At 50.6% G+C, this 17,453-nt stretch overlaps 1 protein-coding gene across 6 annotated transcripts in view; it reads left to right on the top strand.

Moving 5' to 3' along the window:
- The window catches only part of CARD11 (caspase recruitment domain family member 11), a 147,494-nt gene that overhangs the window by 112,868 nt on the left and 17,173 nt on the right, over window positions 1-17,453 (top strand). For 4 of the 6 annotated variants that reach the window (XM_027768018.1, XM_027768019.1, XM_027768021.1 and 1 more), the window contains exons 6-15: window positions 62-265; window positions 3,979-4,158; window positions 5,094-5,246; window positions 6,011-6,136; window positions 6,760-6,957; window positions 9,729-9,905; window positions 10,865-10,916; window positions 12,743-12,825; window positions 13,943-14,043; window positions 15,617-15,669. In XM_027768018.1, the coding sequence (XP_027623819.1) occupies window positions 62-265; window positions 3,979-4,158; window positions 5,094-5,246; window positions 6,011-6,136; window positions 6,760-6,957; window positions 9,729-9,905; window positions 10,865-10,916; window positions 12,743-12,825; window positions 13,943-14,043; window positions 15,617-15,669 (1,327 nt within the window). Of the gene's footprint in view, window positions 1-15; window positions 266-3,978; window positions 4,159-5,093; window positions 5,247-6,010; window positions 6,137-6,759; window positions 6,958-9,728; window positions 9,906-10,864; window positions 10,917-12,742; window positions 12,826-13,942; window positions 14,044-15,616; window positions 15,670-17,453 lie in introns of all 6 variants that reach the window. The other 2 variants (XM_027768023.1, XM_006167837.3) reach the window with 2 other exon arrangements.

The following is a 17,453-nucleotide window of genomic DNA, read 5'->3' on the forward strand; positions in this document are numbered from 1 at the left end:
GAAAAGAAGGGCAAGGGCCCGGCAGCGGTGCGAGCTGCTGGCCAAGTCACGGCAGCTGGAGGATGAGAAGAAGCAGCTGACACTGACACGAGTGGAGCTGCTGACTTTCCAGGAGCGGTACTATAAGATGAAGGAAGAACGGGACAGCTACAATGACGAGCTGGTTAAGGTGAAGGATGACAACTACAACTTAGCCATGCGCTATGCTCAGCTCAGTGAAGAAAAGAACATGGCAGTGATGAGGAGCAGAGACCTCCAACTTGAGGTAAGGGTACTCCAGGGCCACTTGGCCAAGTTCAGCAAGGGGGAAACAGATGCCCCTGGCGCTCAAACCCCCACTCAGGCATGTGCAGGCATGCACTCACTAGTCCACCAGTGAGCTTCAAGTCCAGCCAAGTGAGGGGAAGTGGAGGACACAAAGACTCTGGGTACCTAGATCCATCATGTGCATGCATGTATGCATGAACCTAGTAGAGTTAAACATCTCCCGTTCAGCTGTCTAGGTCCATGGAGTGCACGTGCATGTATAAACGTGAGCATGCACAGACACAGTGTGGCCTTTCTCTACTGACCAGTTCAGGGCCTAGATCCACCTTACACATGTGCATTTCAGATGGGTGGTGGGCATGTTTAGCCTGTAATCTAGATCCACTATGTGCAAGTGCAGACATGCACACACAGACCCTGCACCTGGCAGAGTAAAAGGGGAAATGCGAGAGCCGGGGTCTAGGGGCCTAGAGGCCTAGAGGGTGGGCCTCAGGAAAATTAGCTAGGAAATAAACAGAGCACCTGTTCCATGAGAGCATGAACTCCTTGAAGCCAGGACTCTGTCCTTCACAACTGTACCCACAGCTCAGCATGGTGCCTGGCACAGTGGGATAGTCAACACACTCACCAGTGAACGACCTACCTGCCAAAGGATTGATGTCATTAATAATTTAATCTCTGACACAAAGAAGGGAATTTACTTCATTTGTTCATTCTTTCTATTAACTGAGTGCCATCATGTGCCAGGCTCTCTTCCAGGGATATATAACTTAAGACCATGGAGCTCACAATGTAATCAGAAAACATAAATACCTGGTAGTAATAAATGCTATCAGAGACAGAAGACAGGATGTGAGGATAGAGAGTAAAGAGTGCAATTTTAAATAGAGTGGTCAGAAAAGGTCTCAGAAGGGGACACGTGAGTAGAGATCTGAAGAAAGGGAGGGAGCCAGCCAGGCAAGTCTCAGGGGAAAAGCAAATGCAATTGGGGACATGCTTGCTTTTTTATTTGTTTGTCTGAGGTTGGGAAGGGAACTGAGAAACATCAAGAGAGTTGGTAGGATTGGAGCCAAATGAGCAAAGAGTATAAAAGGAGGTGGGAGAGATGGCCAAGGTCCAGATTATGGGGGCATGGTGAGAATTTTGGAATTTATTCTAGTCGTGATGGGAAGCCACTGAAGGATTGAGGGCTGGGGAGTGACAACTGATTTATATCTTAGAAGGATCACTCTGGCTGCTGGGTGGAAAATAGACTCACAGAATATTTATGAAGCACCTGCCATGTGGAAGGCACTGTGCTAAGCACTGCGGGGGACACATGGATAAATAACCTGAGCTCTGCTCAGGTCACTTACGATTTAGTGAAGCCGACAGATCGGTAAACAATCCACTAGAATTCAGGTGGATTGAGTCAGTGGCATAGTGGGCAGTAGAGTGTTTCACTTAAGAACAGGAAATTTTGGGGCCAAACACAGTGGTAAAATGCAATGTTCTGCAAGGCTGGCCCATGTGGGACAGTTCTGAGTTCATGTCCAGAGACCTCCCTGAGTATGTGGGTCACTCACATGTCCATGGTGCAGGACTGACTGAAGCCAGGGGTAGATTATGGTGTCGAGATCCTGTCAGAGGTGTTTCTCTCTCTGTCTCTCTCTCTCTCTCTCTCTCTCTCTCTCTCTCTCTCTCTCTCTCTGTCATGGAAGAAGTAAATAAATAAGAGGGGAAAAAAAAAAAAAAAGGAAACCATGAGGTTTTTAAGTCCTGTAGGGTTGAATTCAATTTCTGGCTTCTGACTTTATCATTTGCTTGGCTGTTGGTTTGGGTTTCCTCATTTGCAAATGGCAATAATTAAAATAATATCTATGCCCTAGGATTGCTGAGATATTGCACAGTGAGTCTCCCCCAGAGTGGGTGATCCGGGAAGCACTCCACAATGCTAGCCCTCCATGACCCGATGTAGGGAAGTGGGAATGTGGGTTCAACACAGGCCACTTGGGTTGATCTCCAAAGATCACGGGAGAGATTTTTTTCCATGACAGGAAAAGAGACTGCTGTGCTGTTTTATCTAGGATTCAGGAATGTTAACCTGTGGCAGAGACTTGAGTTTCTCTTTCCTAGAAGCTTCTCCTGCATTTTCTCCTAAAGTTAAATTAATAGTCAGAAAACATAGAGAGAACTTGAGAGAACATCTGGCCAGCCGAGTACCTGGGGGTTTTCTCAGCCCCAGGCTGCTTTCCTTCATGTCTCTTCTTCACTGTCTCAGGCCACAGGGGTATAGTAGCAAGACTTGCCTTGTTAAAGCCACAACTCTGTCAGATTTCTTTTTTTTTTTTAATTCATGATTGTGTGTGTGTGTATGTGTGAGAGAGAAAGAGAGAGAGAGAAGAGAGAGAGAACCCTTGACAGGGTCTTGTCATTGCTACAATCCCCTTTCCCCAGCCCTCCAGCTCCTCAGGATCTTGGGCACGTGTCCAGACTATTTCATGTTGACTGGGCAAGGGATCCAAACTGGCTCAGTCAAGTGGCTTCCAGCATGGTCACCTGGTACACTTCCAGTGGTGCCACTTAGACTCCTGAATGCATGCATGAGCCAAGCAGAGCAGCACCTCTGGTTCTGGCACCTCAGTCCACTCTGCACATGTGTTGGCCTACGTACATGGACAGAGTGGAGCTTTCTCTCACTGAGTCACTCGGGTCTGAATTCACCTTGCACATGTACATGCAGACCAGCAGGTACATGCTGGTGCGGGGGTTAGCCTGGTGGTCTAGATCCACTGCGCACGTGTGCAGACATTGCATACAGACCCTGCACCAGGCAGAGTGAGAGGGGAGGTGGGAGACCCTGGGGCCCAGACTCAAGAGAGTTCTAGATTTGAACAACACCTCTTTAGTTCCTTCCTTCCCTGCAGCCCTTGAGCACGATCTTCTTGTCTGGAGTGTTTTTTTCCAAGTCTAGTGAGTTCAGAGAAACAGACGGGCTTAGGTACAAAAATTCAAGTAGTCTTCAGCTGGTGTCAGTTCATGCCACTGAACTCTTGAGGATAAAGCTTGGTATATCTTCCATTGTCCCTTTCCAGAGGTAGCAGCTGCTTCCTCCAGGTACCCACTTGTTCTGGCACTAAACCTTGGCAGGTCTTTTAGGCCAGATATCCTGCGAACTTAGAGTCCAGTGGATTCCAGCTATTTTGTTTAGCAGCAGTGCCATTTGTTCAAATAAAATCTGTATGAAACCCAAGAGGACAAAACCTATGAGCAGAGCTGATCCAGGAGATGAGGTGAGAGTGGGGACCCAGAACCCTCACTTCTCCGCCATCTCCATTCCCTTTGGTAAATCTAGGATTCTTTAGGGGAATCCTTGAGTTCCAAGGATCAGGTTTTGAAATCTATCATTTAAAAAGGCATTTGGGTATATTATTCCTATCTGTAGTCTGTCCTACCCCACGTTATCTGGGGGAATTTTCTGAGAGACATACAGCCCCTTTAGAACTGTTCTAAAGTAATCAGGAACCCTCCATCAGCATCTCCACCAAGGAGACAGTGATTCATTTTACTGGAGAAGGTTTATTGAGCCCTTCTCTGCCACCAACTGGGAGCAAGAGGAAGGTGGTACGACGTAAGCTGTGCAGGCAGGCCAGGAGGATCTGGGAAACATGGCCTTTTCTGAGTGTTTCTCGCTAATTACACTCTCTCTTCTGCACCCTTGGGGTGGCTCAGATTGACCAACTAAAGCACCGATTGAATAAAATGGAGGAAGAATGTAAGCTAGAGAGAAATCAGTCACTAAAATTGAAGAATGACATAGAAAATCGGCCCAAGAAGGAGCAGGTTCTGGAACTGGAGCGGGAGAATGAGATGCTGAAGACCAAAATCCAGGAGCTGCAGTCCATCATACAGGTGAGGGCCTGGAGCGGAGCCATGTAGTCAGAGAGGAGGGTGAGGTTTGGAAGTGAGGGGACAGACACGCCCACCTGTGTGTGGCTGACTACAGGACCACAGACAATGCATGTCACACTTAGCCACCTAGTTTCATCTTCTGTAAAGTGAAGGTGACCACACCATGAACTTGTCAGGGACATGACATTATATGAGCTAATACTTGTGAAAATGTTGTCTTAATTTAAGTGGTTCATGAAAATCTTTTCACATGAAAAGCAATGCCCTGGGCACTGTGAGAAGAGACAAGTGCATCCAGGAAACCTACTTGTCCTTAAGATTCCAGGAAACACAACTATCCACTCTGCCATTTGTTCAAACCTCAAATGCCTCCCTGCATTTGTCATCACGGAATCATTTCTGAGTTTGGAGGAGAAGGTTACTGAAGAATAACATCCCAAAATACATCTGCAGAGAAAGAAAAAAAATGTATCTCCTCTACTTCCTCCAAAAGTATCCCTCCCAGGCTTGGCTGACTGGTGTTTAAGGCTCTGTTTCAGAGCAGAGGATGAATCCTGTTTAATCAGAGCAGATTAATTGATATTTCGGGGAAGCATCTGGAAGGCAGATCAGCCTTCCCTTTGTTGTCGCCTGTGAAATGTTTTGAGGAGTAGCAACTGCTTCTCTCGGCTCTGATAAGAGCTGGGGCACAACAATAGGCTCAGGATATTCCTGAGCAGAAGTGAGTTTTGTGCTTCTTTCCAGGTGATAAACTTCTTAAGCGATAAGCTGCTTAAAGACCCCAAGAGACATCTCTTCTTGCCTCCGCTTTCCTAGCACAAAACGTTCTGCTCTGTCAGTGTCTGTCGCTGGCTCTTTTGTCCCCTGCCTTCCGGGTCCACCTTTTTCCTGGCTTCCCACCCCAACACCGCTAAACCTTCCCATCTGACCACCAGGCTGGCAAGCGCAGCCTACCTGACTCAGACAAGGCCATCCTGGACATTCTGGAGCACGATCGGAAGGAGGCCTTGGAGGACCGGCAGGAGCTCGTCAACAAGATCTACAATCTGCAGGAGGAGGTCCGCCAGGCAGAGGAGCTGCGGGACAAGGTGGGAGCCCTGATGGACAGTGGGATATAGTATCTGCCCAGGATGTACCATGTGTATTAACAGGACGGCCTCACACACACACACACACACACACACACACACACACCTGATTCCTGACCACCAGGCTGGCAAGCGCAGCCTACCTGACTCAGACAAGGCCATCCTGGACATTCTGGAGCACGATCGGAAGGAGGCCTTGGAGGACCGGCAGGAGCTCGTCAACAAGATCTACAATCTGCAGGAGGAGGTCCGCCAGGCAGAGGAGCTGCGGGACAAGGTGGGAGCCCTGATGGACAGTGGGATATAGTATCTGCCCAGGATGTACCATGTGTATTAACAGGACGGCCTCACACACACACACACACACACACACACACACACCTGATTCCACACCCATTTCCAGGGATGGGTCTAACCCCTGGTACAAATTTCCTATACCTCCCAACATCCAGCTCCTGGCAGTTATTTATAAGTTATTGTATTAGCTTACCAAAAGTCACAGGATGGCAGTATCATTCCTTGCATTACCTGACACATAGTAGGTCTACAACAATCTTTGGTTGATTGACTGGCCTCCTACTATGGTCCCTTCCAGTCAGATAGCTCGCTTTCAAAAGAAGAGGCCATGTCATGATCATAGTGGCTTAGGGAGGGGGACAAACCAGCCTCAGCCAGCCAGCAGAAACAGCTGACCAGAAAACAGCTGTCAACCCTGACCTATTGATTGCTTGATGCATGTATTGATTTTTCCCCGTCGCTCACAGTACCTGGAGGAGAAGGAGGATCTAGAGCTCAAGTGCTCGACCCTGGGGAAGGACTGTGAAATGTACAAGCACCGCATGAACACAGTTATGCTGCAGCTGGAGGAGGTGGAGCGGGAGCGGGACCAGGTATGAGTGCCACCTGGAGTGTGTGGACGTGAGGCTGCACACTGGGGCCACACCTCGGGCCACTGAGGTCTGTCACAGTGTATTGCTCAGTGTAGCATCACTGGCTAGGCAGGGATTACTATGAATTCATCTTTCCTGTTACTGCTCCAATGATGAATTCCATCCCAAAGGTTTACAGAATTCATAGGTGTTTGGGTATCATGGGGGTCCGGGCTGGGTTCCAATGGCTCCCACAATCAAGCATGATTCTTACATGCCCAGTCTCTCAAATGAGATGGGCAGGTTCAGATCCCAGCCTAGCACTCATGATATGTGCCCACAGGCAAGCTGCTACCCCCGCATACTCAGTGACCTCATCTGTGGACTGGAAATAACTCTAGTAGCACTACCTTCTAGAGGCAGAATATGGACTTGAAGAGATGCTGCATTGAAGCAAAGACTGGAAAAACAGTTCTGTGATAGTATTGATGAAGGTAGCAGTTGAAATACCCAAGAGTCAGGGCCAAGAATAGAGCAGTAGATGACATGGCATGTGGGTTGGAGGTAGTGTATGTCCCTGAATCAGATTTGGTTTGGTCAAGGTGAAGAACCCAAGTGGTCTTTGTTCTCCTTCTCCCTGGCAGGCCTTCCATTCCAGAGATGAAGCACAGACCCAGTATTCACAGTGCTTAATTGAAAAGGACAAATATAGAAAACAGATCCGTGAGCTGGAAGAGAAAAATGATGAGATGCGGATCGAGATGGTACGGCGGGAAGCCTGCATTGTCAACCTGGAGAGCAAGCTTCGACGCCTCTCCAAGGACAGTGGAAGCCTTGACCAGGTAGACCTGAAGCTGGGTACCCCCGACCCCAGCTGAAGGCTGACCGAGTCACCACCTTTCCATGCAATGGCTCTTTGCATACTGTGAGCCAGAAGTTCGGCCTTCCCTCACACACCCAGGGTGATGCAATTACTTTAACCTGGATCTGTGTAGTGATGAATAGAAACCACTAATTTTGAAGTTAGAATATGGCAGAGTAAACCCTGCTTGGCTACTTCCAAGATGAGTATCTTCTCTGTTATTCTCAGTTGACCACAGCCAGCCATGACCTCCCAACAGGTGCCCCTCATCATCTGAAAGGTCATTGAGTTTAAATTCCCTGCTTTTGTCCAAAAGTGCTAGCACCCATGAGTAAACTCTCATCGCAGAGTGCATTTCATAGAGAGTTGGAGGTGCTCAGAAATGAACGAATGCTGCTATCTAGGTAGATGATAGTATCATTAATGTAGCTGTAGGTTTACGAGTGCCTGTCACATCCAGGTACCCTGCTAGGTGCATTCTGTGCAATATCTTATTTAACCCGCAGAACTGTCCTGCAGGGAAGGTAGGCTCACTAGCCTCATTTACAAAGGAAGGACCCAGATACACACAGCTGAGTAACTTGCCAGAGGGCACAGCTTACCAGTGGCTTGTGGAGACTGTAATAAGATCCTCCTCTCCCCTCAAAGAACTCAGAATCCAGCATAAAGGCAAATACAGGAACCTGACATTTCAACAAAATGTTGTGAATTCTGAGTTAAAAAGGAGTGCCACAAGGGCCCAAGGAAGAGGCCTTCTGGGTTTCAAGAGAGGATTCCTGCAGGAGGAGCTCTTGATGGTCTCAGGGGCCCACCTGGAGTACTCTTACCCACTTCACCTGGCCAGGTCTGCCCACCTCTAAACTTAGTTGAAGTATCATTTCCTCAGAGAGACTTTTACTGCCCAGGGTAAGAGAAACTAGGACCTCCAAGATATGATCACACCCCTTCCCTTTAAGTATTTACCCCAGCTTATAATTAGGCATACGCTCCATGAAGGTCTCTCTGTTTCCAACACCCAGCATGGTGTCAGACACGGTATAGACCCTCAGTGAGTATCTGCCCAATATATGCATAAGCCTGTGATAGAGCCTAATTAGGTGAGGAGAGACAGGACCATTCCAGACCAAGCACGCAAGCGCGAAGGTATGGACAGGTAACACACCGTGCTGTCAGGAGGCCACAACTGACAGCTGTCTGTCTGAGACTGTAATAAGATCCTCCTCTCCCCTCAAAGAACTCAGAATCCAGCATAAAGGCAAATACAGGAACCTGACATTTCAACAAAATGTTGTGAATTCTGAGTTAAAAAGGAGTGCCACAAGGGCCCAAGGAAGAGGCCTTCTGGGTTTCAAGAGAGGATTCCTGCAGGAGGAGCTCTTGATGGTCTCAGGGGCCCACCTGGAGTACTCTTACCCACTTCACCTGGCCAGGTCTGCCCACCTCTAAACTTAGTTGAAGTATCATTTCCTCAGAGAGACTTTTACTGCCCAGGGTAAGAGAAACTAGGACCTCCAAGATATGATCACACCCCTTCCCTTTAAGTATTTACCCCAGCTTATAATTAGGCATACGCTCCATGAAGGTCTCTCTGTTTCCAACACCCAGCATGGTGTCAGACACGGTATAGACCCTCAGTGAGTATCTGCCCAATATATGCATAAGCCTGTGATAGAGCCTAATTAGGTGAGGAGAGACAGGACCATTCCAGACCAAGCACGCAAGCGCGAAGGTATGGACAGGTAACACACCGTGCTGTCAGGAGGCCACAACTGACAGCTGTCTGTCTGGATGGTGGGATATGATGAGAAGCTGGAGGAGATAACAGGGAGGTATGGATGCTAGCGACCTTTGTTGCTCTTCTGGGACCAGAAGTCCTGCAGAAAACTTCAGGTAAGGAGGCAGCATAGCCAGCATGGCTTTAGGCGGGGCTTCACACATCAGTCATTTAATGCCCCTGTATCTCAGTTTCTTATTTTGTGAATGTGATTATTAACAAGATACCCGTGTCAGGGAGAATTAAATGAGATAATGAGTATAATGTACTCAGGACAGTACCTGACACTGTTTTTATCATTATCCAGTCATTTGGCGATACTTCCGGTCTTCAGTTTAGGCACATGACTAGAAAGTGGATATATAATCATGGCATGTCAGATTGAAGGGGCCAGGACCAGCAAGCAGCTGGGAGGTAGTCTCTTTCCTATCATATAAGAAAACAAGGACTGGGACCAGCAGTTAGCATAATGGCTATGTTGCTGGACTCCCATGTAGTCCAGCAGTTCATGTCCCGGACCCAGTGGCTTAAAACTCACGCCAGGTACGTGTGCGTGCGTGCCCAAGATCCCAAGAGGAGAATGGAGGAGAAGGGATTGTGGCATGGCCATCCCCCCTGGGGGGTGATTTCTCGCTTTCTGTCTCTCTGTCTCTCTGTCTGTCTGTCTAGCGAGCACATGCACCCTACAACAAAAACCTCTAAAAGAAAAAAAAAAAAAGAAAAGAAAACAAGGACTTTATCCAGGCCCCCAGTAGGAGGAAGCTAGGCCCAGAGGCTTGTGAGGAGGAGAGATAGTTGAGCTAGAATGATAGGCCTTGGCATCCAGGCAGACACTAGGGTCACAAAAAAAGAACAGCCATCTTGTGTGTCAAGCTTGGGTGCCTACAGGAATGATGGTGCCATTAACCAAGCCGTGCTACTGGCTGGTGTCTGCTCGTCAAGCTCTGTCTCCAGCACCGACTTCTCTTTGTCTCCAGAGTCTGCCCCGGAACCTGCCAGTGACCATCATCTCTCAGAACTTTGGGGACGCCAGCCCCAGGACCAATGGCCAAGAAGCTGACGATTCTTCCACCTCAGAGGAGTCGCCCGAGGACAGCAAGTACTTCCTGCCCTACCACCCGCCCCGGCGCAGGATGAACCTGAAGGGCATCCAGGTGCTCAGAGGTGGAGGGCTGGTGACACAGGGCACCAAGGGGCAGGAGGGACTGGAGGAGCTGGAGCTCCTATGGGAGGTGATGGTGCAGCACTGCCACACCTGGTTCTGCTTGGGTCTTGGGTACCCACATATGATTTGACACATTTCAGCCCTAGAAGCAGACGTCAGGCCAACTTATGCTTTTTATTTATTTGTTTATTTTTACTGATTCTCTTTCTCTAAGAAATGTAATGGACATTTAAAATGGAGAAAGGATGAAATGGGCATTATTTCCAAATTCATGTGTTTACTCACCGAGTAAGTGTTGAGTGCCTATCACAGGCCAGTTCGGGATTTGGAGCCAGAGTCACTGCTGTAATCCTCAGGCTCTGCTCAATGTGATCCATGGCACATGGCTGACTTTCAATAAGAAATGAGTGAGTGAGCTGGGAAGGAAGCGAGGGAGCAAATGAGACCATCTCACAGGGCCTCATGTCCTCTGCCTCACCCAGCCTTGCATGCACTGAGCCAGAAGGCCAAAGGCAGCGTGGCATCTTACCAGGGGCCGGTTAGTGCTTTGTGCTGTTGCCTGAGAGCCTTGTCCTTCTCCAAAAATTCCCTTGTGTCCATGCCCAGCCCTGTTCAGCCTCACGCTCCCAAGCGTTGCCCTTCCCCCTGCTGCTCTTGGCTCATGCACTGGTTTCTGCTGAGAGCTGTGTTGCACAGACTCCCTGGGAAGAGTGCTTGTCTGTACCAGCAGCTGCCTGAGCCAGGCCCAGGGGAGCCACCGTGTCTTGTAGTCCCAGCACAGGGACGGGCATTGGGCATGGTGTGCATTCCGTGTCGACACAGGCAGCCGCGTGACGAGAGGCAGGATGGGCCGCTTTTTTTTTTTTTTTCTTAGCTCGGTGACATGTGTCCAGGGCCTTGTTTGATTTGTGTCCTGTGTCTTGTTTCTTTCCCTCCCCTCTCTTTCAGCTGCAGAGAGCCAAATCCCCCATCAGCCTGAAGCGAGCATCAGATTTTCAAGGTTAGTGAGATGCCCGGATCTCTCTCGCCCTGTCTCATCTGTCACTCCAACTCTCTTGGTCCATCTGTTTCTCTCACTGTAGCAACCAATCCTGCAGGGCAAACCTTGGGGGCCTCAGGGTGGTGGGGGTCCATCTAGATAATAAATAACATTCATACTCACCCAAAGCCAGCAGGAGCCCAGACCACCAAAACGTCACCCTGTGGATCTGTCTGCTCCATCCCCCACCTCTCTCAGAGGATCTGTCCAGAGCCCTCAATATTGGAGCCAAATTGTACCTTTTCCTTGCAACTTATCAGCTGAAGGATAGCTTGACCTTCCTCCCAGACTTTGACCAGGCAGTCCCAGGCATAGGAGGCTGTTGGTTCACACATAAGGTCTTGGCTCTCCAAGAAACACTGCCTTCGAAAAGCCAGTGTTGTAGTCTTACTGTGACTCTGGGAATGATGGATTGGCTGGCGAGGGCCCTGACAAATCAAGTTCCTACTGTGTGCTAGATGCTGGAAGGTCCAGGACATTGTTTCAGAGTGCACGCACTCAGGCAGGGCCATAGTGAGGAGAAGGATCTGTCAGAAAGGGGACATTTTAAATGGACCTGGAAAAGGGACAGCATGGGGAGCAGAAACCCTCCAAATCAGAGGTGGGGACCAGGAAGTACATGATGCTGCTCTGCCATCTTGGAGCCTGGGGCAGGAAAGCTCTGGGAATGCAGCGATGGGCTGGGCTGGGCAGCTGGGCAGACTGGAAGGCTGTGCTGCAGATGCTCATCCTGCCCCTATGAGGGCTTTGAGGATGGCAGGATGGGGCGCGTAGACCTGAGCTATAGGCAATTCTTTTCAGACATGGAGGGCAGTGAAGGGACCTCAGAGCTGGGGCTGGTCTTTCTCCCTCATGTCCCAATGACTTTCTTTATCAGAATAGAAGGGCAAAGGGCCCAAGACCTATGGGAAGTAGAGAGGGTATTTGCCCTGAAAGGAAAGGAAAGAATACAGCAGGGCTGCTTTACTCACCAACCTTGACGGGCTATCTAGTGTGAGGTGCTGGGAGCACAGGAAGTGCAGCATACAATCCCTCCCCATCAGGTACCCACAGACTGAGGGGTGTATGTGTACATGTGCACACACCCGTGTGTGCACACACACAGCAAAGCAGGTGGGGACAGGGGCATGGACATCAAAGCCGTTCAAAGAGGGCTGACAGGAGCGTGCACAGAACCCAAAGGCAGATACTGGTAGAGCTGGGGGAGACAATAGAAAAGCTTTGCTTAGGAGGGGACAGATTTGCCCCCAATTTGTGCCAGTCTCTGGACAACTAGCCTTGTATCTGGGAAAGGTGGAATCTGTTTTGATAACAAAGTGATTGGGCAAAAATATTCTCACACCACTGAGAGACTTTCACTGCTGGTGTCCATTGCTCCAGAGAGAATGCCATGCAGGCCTGCCTCAGTCCTCAGAAACAAATGATGTTTCTCAACTCTGACTGCGGCCACCCTGGGCCCAGCCTCAGTTGGGGACAGGGGTATGTAGTTGAAAAGACGGGCCTTCCTTGTAGGAACCTACAGCTGAGTAGGGGAATAGGAGAGAAGATTTTGAAGACTCCTCCTTCAGCAGATGCTAGAGAGGGCGAGCAAGCTCCCAAGGGAGAGAGAGGGTCCTTGTCTTACCATCGGAAGAAGATCAGGGAGACCCACCAGTCGGGAAAGGCCACACACATGTTGGCCTCAGGGACTCTCATTCCCTTCTCCCTCTCTTTTCTCCCTCCCCTCTGTCTTTCTTACCTCTAATCCTCCCTGCCCTTTCCCCTTTCTCTGTCTCCCATGAGGACAGTCAAGGGACACGAAGAAGAAGGTACAGATGCCAGCCCCAGCCCCTCCACCTCTCTGCCCATCACCAACTCCTTCTCCAAGATGGTAAGTTGTGGCCTCTCACTCAACCCGCTTATCCCCAACAACCACTCCCCCTTAAGAATGCTGTCCCCAGGGCCACCAGCTCTGTCCACCACCCCCTTCCTCACCTGCCCCCAGCCCAGGCCTGTGAGCAGTGTCGTTCTTCCTTTTGGGGCCGCAGCCCAGGCCTTCCTTGTGTTTATTTAAAGATGTTTCCACAGCATCACACTGTATTTACACCTTCTCACTGCCTCCTTTCCCAATTTAACACTTGGTAGGAGGAGGAGATGGGCCTCTGAGGGGCTGTTGCAAATTGCACAGGCGGCTGAAAATTCTGCTGCAACTTCGCAGCCCCTGGCAACTCTAGCAGCCTGGGGAGATGCACCGAGGCCAGGGTAAGGGGCTGTGAGCAGCTGGTACCACCCAAGCTGTAGAGCTAGGACTTTGTCTCCTTCCCTAACCCGGAACCCCTCAATGGGCTCCAGCCCACCTGGGCAGAGCCAAGGCAGGGTCCCAGCTGCCAGATCCAGTGTCACTCACCCCCAGCCAGGCAGCAGAAGGCACAGGATTCAAAATTCTGACCCCGAGGGGAAGCTTCAGGAAGCTTGTCAGCTCAGCTTCCAAATTTAGGCCCTGAGGGAAGAGGAAATTTCATAATGAGTGATTCCTGTCTGATGGCAACTCAGGGTGGCAAAAGCCGAGGCTCTTATTTAAGACTGGTCTTGCCAGGAGCTAGCAGGCCTGGCGTCAAAGGTCATCCTCTTGCAGCTGCTGTCTTGGGAGACCATTGGTGCCACATTTTTCAGGGTGTCCGGAACAAGTGCCCATAGCAGCCACAGCCCAGCCTGTGCAGGACAGCAAGGCACTGCCTTGGCCAGTTTCTGCCTGCACGCTCTCTGTGAACAGATGTGTGAACAGATGTGCTCCAGGCTCACGGCTGTGGCTGCCCCAGGCTGAACGTGAGCCTTCTCTGGCCAAGGTCGCCGCTGAGAACCAGCTTGCTGTGCCCACGCTGCCTGAGTCAGAGGCGGAGATGAATCTAAGTTAAATTTAGTCCCTGTGTATATAATATTTATGCCTGTGGAGGCATTGCATATAAATATCTGGCTCCCGTAACACATCTGTGCGTGTGTGTTTGAAGCAGCCCCATCGGAGCCGCAGCAGCATCATGTCAATCACTGCAGAACCCCCAGGAAATGACTCCATTGTCAGACGCTATAAGGAAGATGCCCCTCATCGCAGGTGGGCTGAAGGTGGAGGGAGGAAGTGGGGGTGTTCGCCTGATCCACCGTGTGCCACTTCACTTACCCTGTCTTCAGCCACTCCACACCTACTAATTCAGACAGGTGGTGCCAGTTGTATAGATGAGTAAGTTGAGGCTCAGAGAAGGGAAGAAGCCTTAAAAGGGTCACCCAGCTAGCTATCAGATGACTGAGCCTGTGTCACTTTGTCCTGGGCCCCTTTGGCTTTTTCTGCCTAAGAGTAAGTCCCCCAGATGTCTTCCCCATCCTTTCCCCTATCTTCCTCACCTCCCCAAAACCACATCAGAGGTACACCTGGCATCCAGATGTTTCCAGTCAGCCAGATATCTGGCACATCATAGTCAGTCAGACTGCTGGGTAGTTTCCAGAAGGGCCAAGAGCAAGGAGGAGCCAAGGCCACTGGATCATTTCCCCAGTCCTGCTGCAGGCTGGGATGGGAGCCTTTCAGCACGACCTGCCCCAGCCATTTCCAGAAACAGGCTCAAGGATCAGCAGCCAGAGCCCACACGAATCCCTCATCAGCCCTACCCTGCTGCCTGTAGGATTACCCTTCACAGTCTTCCTTGGTGGCCTGCTCCCCTCTGGCCAGCTTGGGGAGGTGTCCAAAGTGGCTTTCGGAAGCACATGTGGCTGCTGTGCTGAGGCTGCCTCCTCCACCTGATCTATTGAGGATGGCTGGAACCCACAAAGGCTCACCCATCCCCTCCTGTCTGAAGGGCACTCAGCTCACACGCACCACACGGCACAGTCCATCCAGTTCCAAGGGATATTAAGTACACGCGGTGTCCGGAAGAACTGCAAGGAGAAGTAGCCAGGAGGGCTGTCAGGCCTCTGCTCACCCCTGCTCGTGTTCCCAACTCCCCCACTGGCAGATGCAGCCTCTGCAGCCTGCCAGGCCCCCACCCTCTCAGCAGAACTGTCCTGTCTATACACTCCATTCTCTTCTGCCCTTCTCCCCCAGATCCCTCTCCACTTACCTGCTGACCTTCCTCTCCTGCCCACAGTCCTTTCAGAATCAAGACCTCTCTGAAAGCCAGAACATTCTGGAAGCTTCCTCCTCCCTTGCTCACCTGCACACACACACATACACACACACACACACACACACACAAGTGACCTCCCGGTCCCTCCCTTGTGTCTTGCAGCACAGTTGAAGAAGATAATGACAGCGGCGGGGGGGTGGGCTCTGACCTGGATGGTATGTGACTATCAGATCTGAGTGGTAGCACCGACCTCTGCCTTCCAGCAGAGCCAGCCCTGAAAGGAACCTTGCACGTAGGAGGTCCTCAGGAAGTATGTGTGGAGTGGACTTAGAGTAGCACTTGGGCAGGGATGAAAACCTTGTCTCAGGTGCACTTGGGTCTGTCTTGTGGCCAGGAGATGCCCTGCAAGCTTATTTTTTATTCCGTAAGCAAAGGGGGGGGGTGCATCCTGCTGTTACAAAAGGGTCAGAACACGGCCTGGCTTTTTAACAAAAAACACGCACACACATACACACACACACACACACACACACACAAGTGACCTCCCGGTCCCTCCCTTGTGTCTTGCAGCACAGTTGAAGAAGATAATGACAGCGGCGGGTTTGACGCCTTAGACCTGGATGGTATGTGACTATCAGATCTGAGTGGTAGCACCGACCTCTGCCTTCCAGCAGAGCCAGCCCTGAAAGGAACCTTGCACGTAGGAGGTCCTCAGGAAGTATGTGTGGAGTGGACTTAGAGTAGCACTTGGGCAGGGATGAAAACCTTGTCTCAGGTGCACTTGGGTCTGTCTTGTGGCCAGGAGATGCCCTGCAAGCTTATTTTTTATTCCGTAAGCAAAGGGGGGGGGTGCATCCTGCTGTTACAAAAGGGTCAGAACACGGCCTGGCTTTTTAACAAAAAATAGCTCTTGTATGTTGTGGAGGTACTCACTCTGTATACTTCATCCAGTTTAATCTCAACAACTGCTTTCAAAAATGCCAATGTTATCCTCACATAACAGACGAAGAAAAGGAGTCTTAGAGACAGTAAAGAACACTAGTGTGGAGGAAGGACTGGAAACAGGGTTCTGTGACATGCATGCATTACGCTGTTAACCAGCCTGCACACCATGAGGAGTCAGAACAGGATGAGGGGGCTGGGATTGAAGGGGGGGGAACTGAAGTCACTTTTCATCCTCCATAAGTGGAGGTGTAAGGCAGGCAGACATTGGGGGATAGGCTATGTGATAGTCTTAAAATGGCCCCATGGGCAGAGCTGGCATTATGGGGGGCTATCCCCTTGGCCGAGAGTAGGCCATGAGAGAGGGCTTGCCCTCTAGGAGCAGGTAGCATGTGTGCAGCACTAGGCACCTTCCCCTGCTAGCCAGGAGGTCCAGGTCAGCCCAACAACCTTCCCAGCCCTGTGCCAGGCACACAAGACATTAAAACTCATGTCCCCAAGCCCTTGCCTTGGCAGCGATTATGGTGTTATAGCCTTAAACCATCGGGGAAGATTATAAACCCACAGAGCACCTCGTTGGATTAGCAGGAGGAGGGATGGTAGAAACAGTTGAGATAGTTTGTCATGAGATGATTCAGCATCTTGGGAGGGTAGCAGCATCCTCTGGTCCCTGCAGGGTTGACAGCATAGGAGACTGTGGCTCAGAATCTTCTGGGTGTGCCCTGCCAGCCCCTATGGTTCAGGGCTCCCCTGACCCTGCCTCTACCCCTTGCCAGCTAAAGCTGCCAGCAGATAAAAGGAAAGATTAGTGGTCCTCATAATTGGGGACCATCAGAAGCTATCAAGTGTTAAGGAGAGGTTAGCACCTAATGGAGGCTGGGTAATGAGAAGAATTGAAAGAGTTTTGGAAAAGGGAGAGCTGGAAAGAGAATCCTGGGCAGCCATCCAAAGTATTTTGCAGTGTCGGGAAAAATTCCCTTTGCAGAGAAGCCTTTGTTATCAGCCCTGAGCAGGATTTGCAGATCCCTCCATTTCGGTGGCTCAGAGTTGTGTGGAGTGGGTGTCTCCCACAGGGTCCTTGGTGTCAGGCTGAAGTGGGAAGACATGGGGGGTGGGGATGGGGAGAGGTTCTGACTCTTCCTGCCCTGCTCCATGTCCCTGGTCTGGGAAGCTGTGAGGAGGGTGGTAACACTCAAGGTGGGAGCAAAGTGAAAATCCAGGGACCCAATTCAAAAACAGATCTAGTGGGAACCAGCAGTTAGCGTAATGGCTATGTCGCTGGACTCCCACGTGGTCGACCGCAGTTTGTGTCCCGGACCCGGTGGCTTAAAACTCACGCTGGGCGCGTGTGCGTGCGTGCCCAAGATCCCGAGAGGAGAATGGAGGAGAAGGGATTGCGGCGTGACCATCCCCCCTGGGGGGTGATTTCTCGCTTTCTGTCTCTATGTCTCTCTCTGTCTGTCTG

Source organism: Tupaia chinensis, unplaced genomic scaffold (assembly GCF_000334495.1).
Source record: "Tupaia chinensis unplaced genomic scaffold, TupChi_1.0 Scaffold145208_1, whole genome shotgun sequence".
NCBI lineage: Eukaryota > Metazoa > Chordata > Mammalia > Scandentia > Tupaiidae > Tupaia > Tupaia belangeri.